The 17,156-nt window shown below is 40.4% G+C and overlaps 1 protein-coding gene across 1 annotated transcript; it reads left to right on the top strand.

The window, feature by feature from the left end:
- Positions 1–1,055: 1,055 nt before the first annotated feature.
- pla2g4ab (phospholipase A2, group IVAb (cytosolic, calcium-dependent)) lies at positions 1,056–16,770 on the top strand (the record flags this gene model as incomplete). The annotated part of the gene is made up of 18 exons (XM_083888396.1): positions 1,056–1,073; positions 1,676–1,757; positions 1,883–2,031; positions 2,708–2,821; positions 3,069–3,106; positions 3,469–3,613; positions 7,759–7,895; positions 8,457–8,679; positions 8,890–9,004; positions 10,176–10,313; positions 10,397–10,486; positions 11,549–11,614; positions 12,270–12,400; positions 12,668–12,782; positions 13,627–13,811; positions 13,904–14,093; positions 15,589–15,746; positions 16,612–16,770. 18 exons carry the CDS (start codon positions 1,056–1,058, stop codon positions 16,768–16,770), a joined length of 2,253 nt encoding a protein of 750 aa, XP_083744522.1.
- Between the last annotated feature and the right edge of the window lie 386 nt (positions 16,771–17,156).

The raw sequence follows: 17,156 nt of genomic DNA, 5'->3' as shown, positions 1-17,156 counted from the left end.
TGTGTTGGAGCAGGGAGCAGGACAGGGGTTGAGAAACACTGTTGTATCAGACCACAAAAATGTCAGACACTGAACCATAGGCCCTTCATATCATTACTGCAGCAGCTGTAGTTGGCAGGTTGCCGTGTTTTCTTTCACATATAAAAATGTGTCTGCTTGGGTGATGCTGGCACTCTCACAGGCCTCAGCAGGCTGCGTGCACTCATTGTGCCCTGCAGAACAAGGTCATAGTGAGCTGGCCGTCGGAAAAGTTGGACCCCTGTCACAAACTACGTGACCGGTGCAGGAGTTCTACGTGCTCTTCGTCCCCACAGCAATGATACGCTTTGGTGAACAGCTGAGAAAAGGCTTGCATATGCTTTCATATCCTGCACACGTCGAAACATCACATGCAAATTATTTTCATCATTTGTTTATGCATCGTAAAAAAAAAAAACATTAGCATTGTTAAAATAGCCTTGCCTCCTCTTCTCTTCACGTATACTTTTGTTGTGCCATTCAAGCTCAATGCATAGCTACAGCCTATCTTTATCCTCAAAGATGAATTCAGTTTTCCTGGGGTCTGTGTCTCAGCTACATGAAGTGTGATTGCACTCGAACACATATAGCCTACATGTAGAGCCTATTCCTATTGGTCCAGGCCTCCTATCACAGTTTTGTGGCTTAGCACACTTCCCCTTGCCCGTCTCAAGATGTGAAGGCTTCCACTGATATTTTTGAAGAAGTTGTTATGGCTTTTCTTTTCTTTTTCTTTTTTTTTCTTTAAAGAAAAAAAAGAAAGATATCACCCTTGAAGAGGATGGAGTCATATTTGGCTGGGTAATACTGAAACAGCTCTGGTCTAAAGTTGATTATTCTGTTCATACTGACAAATCTAATATCATGTAAATGTGTGTTTGTTAAAACTGAAAACCTGCCTTTTTACTGATACTCAACGTCTTTTTTCCCTCTTCCAGGCTCTGATCTCTTCAGGTCATGACTGTGACGTTCTCCTGAGATAAACTTCACATTTTGACGAAGGCTTTTCTTGAGTATTACTCACTTGACAACACATAATGGCTTCTAATATAATTGTGAGTGTTATTATTGTTATTATGTGCTCTACACAATGTTAAAATGACCCAGGCTGACACAAAATTGATTGTTGTGTTGTTATCACTGTGACGACTGACAAGGTCAAATGAATTAGAGGTGTTCCCATCTGTTAACAGTCTGATAGCACTTTGTGCTTTAAACACTTGTGCACGGTTCACTGAAAACGAACAATCTGTCCTACATAACTCAGTGTGTGCAACGTACCATAATCAACAAACTGTATTTTAGGGCCAATTATAAAAGCTCACACCACAAAACTGCAACCAAATTGCACGTCGACACTGATTAGGTTGACACGAACGGCAAAATTGAAGAACAGCGTCTGTTTGTTGTTTTTTTGTTACAAAAGACAAAGAGATTAAAACATCCAAAACAACGATATGCCAGTTTACATAAAGCACATTGTTCAACGATCACGAGTGTATTTGTGGCACACTGTAAAGGCTGATTACACAAGGAGTGCAAAAGTAGAGTCTGCTTACACCACATGTCCTAATTTAATGAATATATTATTGTCAGAATTTACTGTGAGTGGACCTAGAGTTGGTGAAGCTAAACTGACCACAATGTGCTATTGCAGGTAGAGCAGCAGTTTTCTCACAAATTCACAGTGACAGTGGTTCGGGCTGAGAGTGTCACCAAAGGAGCCCTGGGTGACCTGCGTGAGTCTCACTAACTCTTCTCATCAAAACTAGTTTCACATATTAAGTGTTTGTCTCTACACCGTTGAGTGTCAGAGATACTTTGACGTTTTTTTCTTTGTGTGTGTTTGTGTGTGTGCTTGCAGTGGACACCCCAGATCCATATGTGGAACTGTTCATCCCGACGGCCCCAGAGAGCAGAAAGAGGACCAAACACATCGACAACGACATCAACCCAAAATGGAACGAGTCCTTTCACTTCATATTAGACCCCAACCTGGAGAACGTCCTGGAGGTTAAACCTGCGCTTGCAAAACAAATTCAAACGAAAACAAATACATTGTTGTATTATATATCACCCTCAGAACACAGAGCATTTCGGCCGATTTTTTCCATCACTATGTTAAAACACATACACAGAGGTTATAAGAATGTGCAATACAAAGTGTCTTATATCCTTTTTTTCAGCACAGCCAATAGGCAATGATTTTTGTTTCCATTTTCACCAACTTTATAAACACACCTGAGCAAAAAGTACTCACATTTAATTAAAAAAAAAAATTAAAAAAACACATTTCAAAGTTTGCTTGGTACGGAAGCGCATTGCATTCATTTGAAAAACAAGTGAATAATTACTCGGAAAAACAAACCAGTTTTTTTTCAAGTGAATGCAATGCGCTTCACATAAGAAGATGAAAAAAAACAACATTATGTGAAGCCTGAAGATGTGACCTATAAACACACCACGAGGATTTCCATATAAGGAGTTGTGTATTATTCCCACTGCAATTTACCACATGAGCACGAGGGGTTAATTTTGGAACCTCTAAAGTGAATGCAAAATTGGAAAAGGAGAGTTTTGTTCTTGTTGATCTTATTGACTAAACCATACTGCAAATGGTTGTTAAGCTGAGCTTGTGTGTTTCTCCCAATATACTCAACCATGAATTGCTGTTGTTTGTTCCAATCAGATCACATTAATGGACGCCAATTATGTGATGGACGAGACACTCGGGACAGTGTCCTTCCACATCTCCAAGCTCAAAATGGGCCAAACAAAGATGGAGTCTTTTCTCATCGGCAAAGTAAGAAATGTAATACTTCTTGTGAATTATAGGCAAATGAATATAACAAGGAAATGTGCAAAACATCTGATATTTCAAGTGTGATTAAATATAGTGTGTGATGTGCTAACTGCGTATATGCAGATCCGCTCTTTTTAGTGGCTGATTGTGATATCATGTCATATTGTTTTGTTGAATAATATGTTGCCAGTGACAATCAGTTGCTCTCTTACTCATACATTAACCACTTATTTAACTGTTTTGGCAGGCAACAAAAGTATACTTGGAGATGTCACTGGAGATCTGGTATGTTCACAACATTACTTTTACGAGGTGAAGGTGAAGAAGCAGTGTTGTTTTTTATGTAATGTAATGCCTGTCAACAAAGGCTTCACAAGAACTCAAGAATTCGCAGGAATTTACTGGGAGTGACGCAGAAACTAAAATTAGAACTTAAAGCAGCATAACACAGTAATAACATGTAACGTAATATGGTTTGAAAGTACATTGTAATACCTGTTGTATCATTGCACAGGAGTGTGTGGGAGGATTTGGAAATGCCTTGTGTGCCTGAGGGGTGTGTGTGTGAAAAGATGTGTGTTTTTAACAGTAGTGTTATGGACACGATGTAAAACACTGACACTATATAAATATTTTTATATCTGCAGCACCAAACTGGACCTGCGGTTCAGCCTGGCCCTGTGCGACAAAGAGAAACAGTTCAGACAAACCCGCAGGGAGAGAGTGATGCTGGGCATCAAGAAGCTTCTCGACATGGAGAAGTCTCGCTTTCTCCCCAGCGCTCCAGAGGAGGTGGGAACAGTGCAACTGAATGACGACTTTTCATAGATTTACCATGATTACTGTTAATATTTAAACGTCCATTATGTAATAAATCTAAAGCAACTGGACATAAAATCCTCTTAATATGTCACAGAGACTGGAATAATATTCATATAACAAACTGAACTCACCAACAACAACAGTACAGACATATTTGCATTAAAAAATATATTTTGCAGACTGCAAATCATGTTTATGTTTTGAAATCATGTTTTGGCATGTGGCGCCACCTACCGCCATCTACCAATCATTGCAGTCAGTAGAGTCTCTGCTGCTGAGCAACCACGGGTTGCCAGTTACGTCAGAAAACGAAACCTAAAAGACCTTGTTATTTTGAATTTGAATGTAGTAACCGTTTTTGGCCACATTCTTACATATGGCACCTTTAAAACTAAGACATTTAAATTGTGCGTTTGAATGTGTGTTGAATCAGGCGCGTCGTTAAGAACAAACAATGACAAATCAATTGTTTGCGGTTTATCACACAAATATTGAATATGAACAAAATGACACATAACAGCAAATATTAGCAGCTGACAAACAGGGATCAACGTATCTAGTGTGTGAGGAAACAGTTGCGTGTGATAGTAAACATGTCCTTGGGGATAAATGTGTCCATAATGAGTTGTTTTGGGACATTGTTACTGTCTATGGCTGTGTGGAGTTTTGTAGATGCATCACATCACCATCGTCTTACATGGGCAGGATCATCGTTTGTACAAGAGTTAGTCTGGCAGAGGAAGTGAAAGTGGAGCGCATTTTATACAGGGAGCCGATTTCAGATTTAACCTTTGACGGTAACCTGCTGATATGACAGAGTGTTGTCAAGCCAGATACCCGGGTTTCTATTTGTATTCAGTGACCTGCTCCAGGATGGCTCCGTCAAAGTGGACGATTCCCCCGGTCTGGGAGTGGCACAGAACCTTTTAACCGCATGACCTTGAGCTTAGTGGTGTGTAGCAGAAGGTTTAGGGTGGAGAAAGCTTAAAAAAATATCCTGAAGTAAAGAGCGTACTGCATCTGGAGAGGGACCAACAGCATAAAGGACTGTGTCATCAGCATAAAGGTGAATAGATGGGTTCTGAACAGAGAAAGCAAAGTCATTTATATACATATAGAAAATAATGTGGGGGCTTATACCTCAGAATATTCAAAAAACATTTGGCATGTACGACTGCTGTGGGCTTCAAGACATTGTTGGAGTTCTACAATCCACTTCTTACATGATAAAATTAATAATAATAATTTAAAATTAGATAGAACCTTTTCAAGGTCCTAAGGACACTTAGCAATGGAAAAAGAAAACAGGAAAGTAGAACAGAACAGGGGTTATCATCCATAGGCCTGTTAGAAAAGATAAACTTGTATGACAGATACCCTTCTTCATGGAATAGTCTGACATGATGGCAAATGAACCTTTTTTTAATAGCTGCTGTCTGGCACTACAGCAGATTTTAGCTCAGTGTAAGATTGTGTACTTTCAAACTCAACAACAACTGTTTGCAAGTCTGTTAAAATAGTTTAGTGTCCCTCAGTTACCAGTTTTAACGCAGTTACCCAGGTAGTTGGATGTCTTTTGAGATCTCAAATGTGAATCTGTTTAACAGTAAGGTTGTTGTTACTCCATGTGAGGTGGCATGGTCAGCTGGAGTGGATCCTGTCTTTATTTAAATGTCCAGCGTGTAGCATTTTAGTGAAATGATTGAACTAGTTACACCCACTGTTATATACGTTTTCAATCACCTGATTGTATGAAGAGTTGTTTTTCATGACCTTTTTGAATGAGCCTTTTATATTGATATCCTTTTTGGATGATTTTACAATCACCCATGAAGGACAAACTAAACATATTTGCAGTTTCTATGTAAACTGAAGGCTTCGTGGGGTTCTCAGATACACTTGGAAAGGAAGGATGAGCTGAGGATGGATTTTCATCTGCAACATGCAACTTCCCCATTTGATTGCAATCAAATCATTTACATATTGTCTTCGTATGACCCTTAACAATCCTGCTATGAGAAACTGAAGAATGACAAACTCTGGTGTGAAACCACATATCTCAACAGCCTACTCAAAAAAGAAACGACATTTCTCATGTGACTAACCCTTTCAGCTTGTTAATGACCTGCAGAAGTTCATTTACCTCGGGTTCGTCAAGGGTGTCAGAAAACACTACGACGTCGTCAATAACAACCGGGGCTCGTTTGAAATCCATTGCATCTTTCGTGACTCTCTGGAAGGTGCTCCGGGCGCTCAGAGCATCCTGTTGAGTTGACCTTCCAAAACCTCTTTAATGTGACAAAAGCAGCTTTGTTTGTGTCTTCCTCTTCAAGCCCTATCTGGTAACACTGTGTGACTTACATTCCATGACACCCAAACAGGTGGATTTCTTTTTCTTTTTCACTACCATGGCCAGTGAAGCAAACAGGCTGACTGACACTCAAACAATGTTGCGGTCGCACAGTTATTTGAATTGAAGACGTGTTGGTACATTGTCAGATGGATATGACTTGGCTTTGGCCTTAGTTTGAAAGGTGATCAGAGAGCCAAATCTGGCGTATTGTGACGATAGCCAAGTTCTCCTCAGGCATGAAATTGAACTTTTTAGTAACGTGTCTTTACGCTCTAATAACAGCGGTCTTGGTGTTTATTGTGGTATAAGATGTGTTTTTGTTGTGGGTTGTGTCCGTAACTCAGGGATAATGGAAAATGTCACAGAGTGTACATTTACAGAGTTGGACAACGTTGAATCCAATCCAGTTGGAGGCTTGTCTGTCTTGTCCCAGCAACATTATTTGAGCTGCTTTAACATGTACTGATTTGCATGTTTCTCAATAGAAGTGTTCAAAGGTTAAGAGTAAGACCATTATGCAAAATCGAGAAGTTTCACATAGTCTTTTGGGTGAAGTAACCGCGTTGCTTCACAACATCTGACAACTGGGTAAGCAGGCTTTCCAGTATTTTCTTTCTTCACAACTTGTTGGCTGCACTATCATGATTTACATGTAAATTTACCCCTAATTCTGAGCTTCGAATTATGCAGGGGACTAAGGAGGCGAGAGACGCAAGATAAGACAAGTAAAATACATCAGGAAAGATATAAATATTGCAAACGAACGGTTCAGTGTGTCAGAATCTAATGGTGAGACTAATGGTGCAAGTCTTAGTACACATACAATGGTTATTCTAATGCTACAACTAAATGACATAGTGGACCCATTATACTGTTAACTATTATAGAAATATGTTTAATCATTTTGCATTTGGTGTAAGTTAAGCCCAAAGCCAGACTGGAAATGGAGAAAAACAGCTGGCCAAAACCACCAAGCACAAACCTATTTCACTAATTGACATGATTATTTTTATTAATGTAAATATAAACCACAACATATCAGAACCACTGGCCTGCTGTCCTGCTACTCATCTGAAAGCCGTGTTATGCTCTCATGAGCTCGTCAAATAAGACTCCCTACTCTGCTGAGCTCCGTATTTATATAATATTGCAATCTGCTTTTTTAAGTCACGTAACCACATGACTCTGCACTTCCTGCAGACCTGCTGTTGTGCTGAATTGTGAACTGTGATGTAAGTTCTTAACATTTATGACAGCACTTCAATATTTCTCCCTCTTAGAGCATGAAAGATAAAGTCAGCCTCCCAAAACATGCCATTCTTTCCCCCAGTTGTGGCCTAATCCTTGGTTCATTTTCTCCTTTGTTACAAAAGACCCTACAACTCCCCCCAACTTCATGTCCAGTACGATATTGTTTAAATATTTCTGTTCACGTACTCATGAGATAAACTCAGACTTGTCGTGGAAGGGAAGCGTTGTTGCACAACCACGATTTACAGAATACCTGTAGATCTGAAAGCACCTCAACTCCATAGAGAAAGAGAAGATGAGAGAATGTCAGTCAGGCTCTTTGTTGTATAGTAGCGTCATAATTACAGTATATGATGGAGCTCGTGTCCATTCTCTCTTCTTTCTTTTAAGAATCTACATCTTGTCTATATTGTTTGTGAGGATACATTTGAATGTGGGATTCTGCTACCGTTGAATATGTGTATATATGTATATTTATATGTAATTATGTGTGTGTGTGTGTGTGTTGCAGGTTCCAGTGATAGCCATTGCAGGCTCAGGAGGAGGTTTCCGTGCCATGGTTGGGTTCTCGGGTGTCATGAAGGCTCTGTTTGAATCTGGGGTCCTGGACTGTGTCACCTACATTGCCGGCCTCTCCGGATCTACTTGGTTAGTTTTTATTGATCCTATTCTTCTCCCCCTGTTCATTACTTACGGGGAACAGCGTTCCTCCAGTGTTTTTGGCGAGATCGTTATCATTTTTGCAATTGTATAGCTTGTAATAAAGTAAAACATACATACTGCAATTCACAATTATTATTATTGAAATTCTTATTGTGTAATGGCGGGCACGGGCACGGTCACAGCGGCCACGTCAGTGGGCAGGCGCGCCGATAGCAATTAGCGGGAGTTGGCAGGTGTATTGCTTCAGTTACGTTGCAGTTTTGACCTTTTTGACAATGGCTGGCAAAAGAACATTATTTGACTGTGTGCACGTGTGCGTGTGCGTGCACAAACATGCATGTGTGTGTGTGTGTATATATTCTGAGAGTTTCCCCCAGTGTTAAAATCCCCACTGACACCACTGACTTTACTGTACTACTTCATATTTGTTGAGGGACTTGGTGGATGTACCTTACGCTTGTAGTATTTCCTGCTGAGTGATTTATCCCAATAGTTTTAACATGTATTACCTGCCATACCTGTATCTAACCTCCTTCATCCCTGTAGGTACATGTCCAGTCTCTATTCCCACCCCGACTTTCCAAATAAGGGCCCAAAGGACATCAACAAGGAGTTGATGAATAGAGTTAGCGGTAATCCCTTGAGGCTGTTACTGCCCCAGCATATCACCAACTACATCCAGGCGCTGTGGGCCAAAAAGGCCTTAGGGCAGCCGGTTACCTTCACTGATATCTTTGGTATGCTCATAGGAGAGACCCTTATACCCGCGGTAAGAGTTGCCAGCTGTTCATTCTTTTCATTTTAAAAGAATTTCCTACTTTTCCATCTCCTCATAGCTAACTTCTTTCTCCTTCATAACTTCCCATCTTATTTGATCTCATGTCTCATCCAGACCCAGCATATGCTTCTTTTTGTGTACTTTTTCTCACAACCTTTTTACTTTCATCACTGTAACAAATAACATTCTCTCTCCCACTAGAGGATGGACACCAAGCTGAGTGAGTTCCAGGAGAAAATAGACCAGGCACAGTGTCCTCTACCTCTCTTCACATGTCTGCATGTCAAGCCAGATGTTTCTGAGCTCATGTTTGCAGGTAATAATGTTTCTGGTTTTATTCAAATGCAAAAATAACCAACAGAACGTACAGTATTTCCTCATAACACTTCGATAGAAACTGAGCTACATCGAGGAACTGATGATGCCATGGTTGACTCTGGGTCAGTTCCCTACCGTGTGATCCTTCCTCAATGTGGAGGCAGCCACTACTCTATAGCCAAACAGATATAAAACAATATCTGCAGTACAGTATAGTACTGTAGTCTGACTTCAAAACCAGAAACCATAGTCCTACTATAGGTGATGGCATGTGCCATGACTGTCTGTTGCTCCTCAACGATCTAACCTTAACCCTGCAAATCCATTTAATGTTGTGTAAGGAAATCGAAAGACAATCCCTCTTATTGCATCTCCAGATAATGAAATGCTCCTGCCCTAATTCCAGTGAAAGCTATTGTAAATCATGATTCATATTGAGAATTTCCCACTAAGATTGTAATAAATATGATTCATATCAGTGCATTGTGCAGTATCACTATTATAACAAGACTGTACCAAACTCATTCCAAAGAAAGGATATTTAGCAATCACAATAATTCGGGACAACTTCCTTAAAATCCTTTCCCCTTTCTGTATGAGCCGATTTAATGGAAACTACCGCTCTGTCAAAAGAGAGCTTAAATGAATGCCCAGTGAATTAGTCTGTGTATTTAAGAGGCTGTCGTTGTCTAAAATGTTGCCAAGGTTTAAGGTATCACTATTGTGTTTGCATAACATCACAGATGACTGTAGGCGTGTTTGTATGTATTCGAACGATTATTCACTCCGCATTTGTGTATTACAAGTTGTTACAAATAATGTCATAAATGACTTCTGCGTTTATGATGTGGAGGCTGAGAAATGACTTGGGAAATAGAAATGTCCTAACTGTTCCGACATCACAACAATTATTTTTAATGTTTTCATTTAGAGGAACACGAGCATGCTGATATTATTATAATTGTTGCCTTGCAAATGTTAAGAACCTCTTTTTTGTAAAACTTCAAAGACTCTTAGTCATGTTCAGAGCATTCCAACACATTTAAACAAGGTGTTTATTCTTCTTTTCATGTATTGTCTTTAAATGGAAGCTATTTGCAGGTTTTTCTACAGATGCTTTGTGAATATTGCACGCATGCTTGATTAACACTGATACTTTCGACCTGTAGACTGGGTGGAGTTCAGTCCGTATGAAATTGGAATGGCAAAGTATGGAACCTTCATGACCCCAGACTTGTTTGGAAGCAAGTTCTTCATGGGGACTGCTGTGAAGAAATACGAGGAAAACCCCCTTCATTTTCTAATGGGTAAGAAAGATGAGTTCATGGACATCATTTCAGACATCGCTCAAACCTTCTGCTGTGATTTTGACATGATGTTTTTGTGTCAGGTGTGTGGGGAAGTGCCTTCTCCATTCTGTTCAACCGAGTGCTGGGAGTCAAAGACACAGTTGGTGGCAGCACCATGGAGGAGGAGTTAGGTAATTTTATCTTTTGGATTGTAGATGTTCAATGTACCATTACTGCAAGCAATTTCAGTGTATTTTCACCATTCAAAATTTTTTTCCTTTTTTTTGGATCTGGAGAAGTAGACAGGTGAAATTCCAATCAGCCGCCTTACGATATCACATAAAACATACAAAGTGATGCAACATAATTGAGCATTTTAATCAAAGATGGTGCTGATGTCAGTACATCTACGTAAATATTTACATTTTACATTCAATAAAGCAATTATAGCCATTTATGTTTCAATGAAAGAATTGACCTAACCTGACCTGAGCCTAACAGGCTGAGGTTGGGTTTCTCTGCTCTAGTGTATACATGACAGTAGTGTTTGTTTTCAAATCACAATGTATGTGTGTAATGTTTTGGCTCCATTTGGCTCAGGTTATGAGCGGCATAACACAAAAATGAAAGGGCAGATTTATTTTGATGCCATTTTCTAGGGGTATGTGGTAAACTGAGTTTCTATGGTCGAGGTTTGAGCTCCTTTCTTTAGTCTTTGATATGCACTGATTTACTGATAAAATATCAGGTACATCGTCCTACTGAAACTAACATTCACTCTTCTCTGAGATCCTATTGTTGCCTGTCTTTTCATTCGCTTGCCTCATTGTCTGATGCCGGGATTACGTTCACACACTTTTGACACCAGCTAAGTCTCCTCCTACTTCAAAAAATAGCTGACCTAAAATTTTCCCACCACAGATTTAGAAATCTGTAGTCTAAGTGTGTGTGTGTGTGTGTGTGTGTCAGCCTCCTGTCATTATTTTGACAGCTCATGGGACGGATGTTTGTTATGGTTGAAAGCATTTCTATGTGGTGACCTTTTAACACTCGGACTCAAAACATTTTCCACCCAGTTAAAGAAACATGTGTTTATTGGTTGTCTTGCAATTCTCCCAGAGATAAACAATAGGCCGTGAATTTGATAATGTCACACAAGTGAACAAAGGCATTTTTGTCAAGATACTGCGCTGACGTGTTCAGATTAATCAAGCTTACTATAACGTTGTAATCTGATGACTGATGTCTTTCAGAGCAAATCAAACCTCAGCACATTGTTGGAGAAGACAGCATGGACAATGACGACGAGCCACGAAAAGGTGAGCGGCAAAAAATATGTACGAGCTGAAAACAACCTCTTTGTTCTGTTTATTATATTTGATATTATGGAATCTGGGTGTATGACTGTGAAGAGTGTCAAGCAGAACACTGGCACACTGTTGGATTTGAGTTGATTCTGGATCTCGTCGCGGAATCAGTTCTGCACGAGTTGAATAGTAAATGAATTTACATTTTGAAATCTGAAAGAGTTGATTGATTTTTAGGAAAATACATGAGGAGGTCTTTGGAATATTTCTGCCTTGTACTGAGAAGAACTTTAGAGCCAGAAAAAACAGCCAAATGCAAATTGAATGTAGAGACACCCTCTCATTTTCCATTTGTAACCCTGGATTTTAAAAGAATAACACACTTGTGCCAAAAATTGTGAAGGAGACGCAAGCATTTGAATGTGAGACAGAAGAAGCAAAGGCAGATTAAATGACTTTTTAGAAGATTAACTGGTCATTTGTTTCTTGTGGTTATGTGATCCTTGTAATTGGGATGTTCATTGGTTTTTTAATAATTGCACCATTCAATGACGTGATCCATACTTTAGGAGTCTAGGGAGCGTCTTGTGACGTCGTTGCAGTTACGTCGCGGTTGTGCGCTAAAGCTTTAGTTCTTTAACCGCCATGTTATGACTTTGTTGTTCAGGTGGGACAGAGAACCAGGAAGCAGAGGACGAGTTTCATCGCACCGCTCAGGCCAGCTGGGTTCAGCGGATGATTACGTCACTGTTCAGCGACTCTTCCCTGTTCAACACAAGAGAGGGCCGTGCCGGGAAGGTACCCGAATACGCTCATTCACCACAACACCGTTAACATTAGTGTAACACTTCAGCTGTGTTTGTCTATCCATTTTCCTACAGTCAAATTCACAGCGACGTGCCTCTCTCTCTCTCTCTCTCTCTCTCTCTCTCTCTCTCTCTCTCTCTCTCTCTCTCTCTCTCTCTCTCTCTCTCTCTCTCTCTCTCTCTCTCTCTCTCTCTCTCTCTCTCTCTCTCTCTCTCTCTCTCTCTCACGCTCCATAACATACTCTCACTACGTTGTCAGGTGCATAATTTCATGCTGGGCCTGAACCTGAACACCAGCATGCCTTTCTCACCAGCCAATGAGGTCATCCATCACACTGTGTCTACACCTGAAGAGGAGGTGGATGCCGTCACAGGTGAGAGTTCAAAGGTCATTGCTGCTTCCAGATTTGAAGGGTCAGTCTCCAGTTTTTACAAGTCTGTGTAAAAATGTCATGTGTAAAAATATCAGTCTAGTGCCTGTATGACCGAGGACGCACAGTTTACAGTTTAGTCTTTAGTCTAGTCTCTCTACAAATCTCCACAGGACACTGGCCCAAGAGACAAAGAGACACATTTGCCTCATATTAGCTTTAATATAAAATAAATTAAATCAAATAAAAATATATATAATATCAAAAATTAAAGCAGTAGAAGATGGATGGATGGATATATATTATGTATATGTAGCACATTTAAAAACACAGGTTGACAAAGTCTTTCAAAAGCAACTCAATGTTAGAAAATTCAGAACACAAAAGAGAAGACCAAAGCATAAGTAAGTGCGACTTAAGGAATGAAAAGTAAATAAATAGAGTGGGAAAGGCAATAAACACAGGGGAAAATGGAACAAAATGACGATAAAGGCAAGTTTGTAAAATGGTTTGAAGAAGTCATTTGAAATAATTCACATAATCTGTGAACTTAATCTCGACAGGCAGGTCAATCCAAAGTAGAGAGGCCCTAATTTAAGTCTGGACTTTGGGGCAATGCTCCAACTGAGGGTCAAAGGCTGCAAACTGGCTCGTATGTGGGGTATATGGTTTCAGCTCAGAGCCAGAACACAGGTGTGTTGTGGGCATCAGTGTGAAAACTTACTAATCTTACTAACGTAGGCGAGTGATACGCAGGTTAGCTCTTCTGAAAAGTCGTGTGGAATAAAATGTGGCCACAAGAATTGGCGACATAACTCATTTCATTCTAATTGTGTCATTTCCCCAGACCCAGATGAGTTTGATCGCATCTACGAGCCTCTGGATGTGAAGAGTAAGAAGATCCATGTGGTGGACAGCGGTCTGACCTACAACCTCCCTTACCCTCTCATTCTGCGGCCGCAGCGCGGTGTGGACCTCATCATCTCCTTCGACTTCTCTGCTCGGCCCAGTGACTCCAGTCCTCCGTTCAAAGTCAGGCTTGTACTCTTTTTTTAGTGTCACAGGGTGCTTAAAATTAGACTTTAAACTTGTGATAGAGAATAATTTGTAAATGTACACCACAGGAGCTCCTGCTCGCAGAGAAGTGGGCCCGAATGAACAAGCTCCCGTTCCCCAAGATCGACCCCAAAGTCTTTGACCGTGAGGGCTTGAAGGAATGCTACGTCTTCAAACCAAAGATAGGAGAAAAGAACTGTCCGACTGTTATCCACTTTGTCCTGGTCAACATCAACTTTAGGCAATTCAAAGCTCCAGGCAAGTATATGCACACGTGGAGTTTCCACCGCCACGTGTGAGTGGGGGGAAAATATGCCAAGGCTCTCTGTAATATTACTGTAATAATGCTGGATTACCGTCATGACACATGAGGCATTTCTTCCTCGAATGTGCGCTTTGTAACATAACCATATTCAGCTGAGAACAGACAATTGTTTAATGTTTTGTCAAAGGTTGTGTCTCTGACCTCGATTCCCCTCTAACCAATGAAAGGTCTCTGTTAAGGGTCACTGTGGGTTTGTGCTGGAAATGGTGCGCCTGCAGATAAGCTTGCCCCGTGTCTGTGTGTGTGTGTGTGGGGGGGGGGGGGGGGGGTGTGTGTGTGTGTGTGTGTGTGTGTGTGCCCACAGATGTGCCCCTCCTTAGTGTGTTCAGTGTTTAATAAGCTGCTCTGGATGAATTACGCTTCCTCAAGGAGCCAGGTGCCAGAAGGGAATCTCTCCCTCCAGTGGGAGAGCTGTGTGTGTGTGTGTGTGTGTGTGTGTGTGTGTGTGTGTGTGTGTGTGTGTGTGTGTGTGTGTGTGTGTGTGTGTGTGTGTGTGTGTGTGTGTGTGTGTGTGTGTGTGTGTGTGTGTGTGTGTGTGTGTGTCTGTAAACATGCCATACATCATAAGACATACAAAGACACACCAACTTTACATTAGTAGGTCGTCTGCCCACATACATCCGCACTCTGTTTATGGACGTTACATAAGCTTGTTGCTCTTAAACCCATTAGACATGTAAGGGAGTAACACCATACATGGACTTCCCATTTATGGAAAGAGGAAGTTATTTTGTCCATTAAAAAATGACTACTATGTGTCTGCAACATTTTTTTTTTCATGTGTTATAATACAATAAATGACAGTTTTTCCCTGAAAGGAGATACTGAAACACATGTGAGTAGAGTTTATAACAATACAGACCATGACCAACTCTTCTTCATATGATTTTATTTGGTAGTAACGAGTAACAAAGATAGTTAAAGGAAATGTATTGGAGTAAAAGTAAAAGTTAGAGCTAGAAATATAAATAAAAAAGTAAGGTACTGTGAATTTTGCACATAAGTACAGTAACAAAGTATTTGTACTTTGTTACATTACAATACTGCTAATAACAGATTTAGAAAGACCTGCAAAGGTAAATGCATAGTAACATTATTTAGTGCAGCAAGCAACGCCTTGGACAGTTCGCCAGTGTATTGTATTTATAACGATCTAACATTTAGTTATTTACTCATCATTACTTTATTATTTGTACTTATTACTTAGTTTCTATTAGTTCTATTAGTAGTTATTACATCTTACAATCTTAATCAGCAGAAAGAGATTGGACAGTTGCCATTAAACTGTAGATTTTAAGATATAAAATAATAATAAAAAAAAAAACTCCAGTGAACAAAGTAATATGGACAAAAGGTTGAAATTAAATGTTTACTTAACTTATTTGTTTTGGTATTTACTCACATTTCTACTCATAAATGCCCACACAGGTGTCCCCAGAGAGACTGAGAAGGAGAAGGACTTGGCAGATTTTGACATCTTTGACGACCCAGAGACTCCGTTCTCCACTTTTAATTTCCAATACCCCAACGAGGCCTTCACTCGACTACATGACCTCATGGAGTTCAACACTCTCAACAACCTGGAGGTCAGTTTGGCTCCCTTTAGATTTTATTACAGGATGTTTAGCTGGAACCACCGCTGAGGATTTCTCCAAACCCCAAACAAGATCAGGCTGTAGTTTTGTCAACAAAATAAAGGCAGACGCAACAGATTAAACACGAGTAACCACGTAACGTGTTATATTACAATGTCAAGGTCCCTGGTCATGGTGCTTAAAGGTGATTAATGACCTCATCTAGAGATGTTACATATGCCCTCACTATATCGACATTCATCACCTCAGTCATTCGTTGTCAAACTACCTCTATTTGGTGTTGTCACTGTGGAAGGTTTTGCATTGCTATGTTGTCACTACACAAATATTAATTCATTGTGCAACATGAATCGTCTTAGGCTGGATAGTGCAGGTCTGGACAAGTACACAGTAGGTGTGTCACTGTGCACGGTCAGGCTGACTTTCACACTCTTTGCTGAGTCACTTCCTCCTTGCAAAGTAAGGATTCATATGAGATGAGATGTAGTTAATTTGACTTGACTGGGAAAGTCAGCTCATTCATACACTGCACTGTAATTGGATATTTACATGAACACACTTGAGCTGGGATGGGCACCAGCAGCCCTGTGACCCTCATGTGGAGGATTAAGGGGATGGATGGCAGGATGGATGAATGAACGCAGCAGCAGCAGAAGGATCATGTGGAAAAACTATTGCGTCATGGGACATCATTCACATTCCATGAAATAAATCAGCCCAGCAGCGACACATGTGATGTTCCTCAAATCTTGAAACCTATTAGTTTGTGGTGACCTTGACTAGAGGACATTGTTAAATGATCTGTGAAAGCAATATTTCCTCCTCTTGGTTTTAAACACTGTAAATGTCCCTTCAGGTTATTAAAGAAGCCATCAAGGACCGCATCGTCTCCCGGAAGGAGAGCCCCTCAGGTGTCTCTCGTCCCTTCTCCCTGAGTGAGATCCCGAAAAAGAAGTTTCTCAGAAGAGAGCCACGTCCAAAAGCCTGGAATCACTTGGAAAAGGATAATAAGTAGCCGTCTTTGGGCCGACGTGGAGACTATGAATTAGCATTAGATTATCTATTAACGTAAATCATTTTCTTTTTGGAAAATGCAATCATATTGATCTCTTCTCTGTAACCTTTTAAGCAGGGGGTGTTTGTTAAAGGGGTTATGGTAATGAACCTTAATGTTTACTGGTTAAACCGTGTCATTACGTCGATACAACACAGAGCAATTTCATCCGGGCTCTATTTGCACCAGTGTGAATGCTTGCAATGTTTGTATTTATTGACACCAACAAATCGACGGTTGTGCTCCCTCCCTGCTGGCTGCGAGAAAGTCCTGCAGTGTAACTGGACCGGTGCAGCTGAAAAACTGTCTCCATCACATACAAGACTGTGAATTCTATCTATCTATTG

This window comes from Microchirus variegatus (assembly GCF_963457635.1).
Source record: "Microchirus variegatus genome assembly, chromosome: 4".
NCBI classification, from domain to species: Eukaryota; Metazoa; Chordata; class Actinopteri; order Pleuronectiformes; family Soleidae; genus Microchirus; species Microchirus variegatus.
Note: the sequence above shows the minus strand (reverse complement) of the source record. Positions and strands in the feature narration are given on the sequence as shown.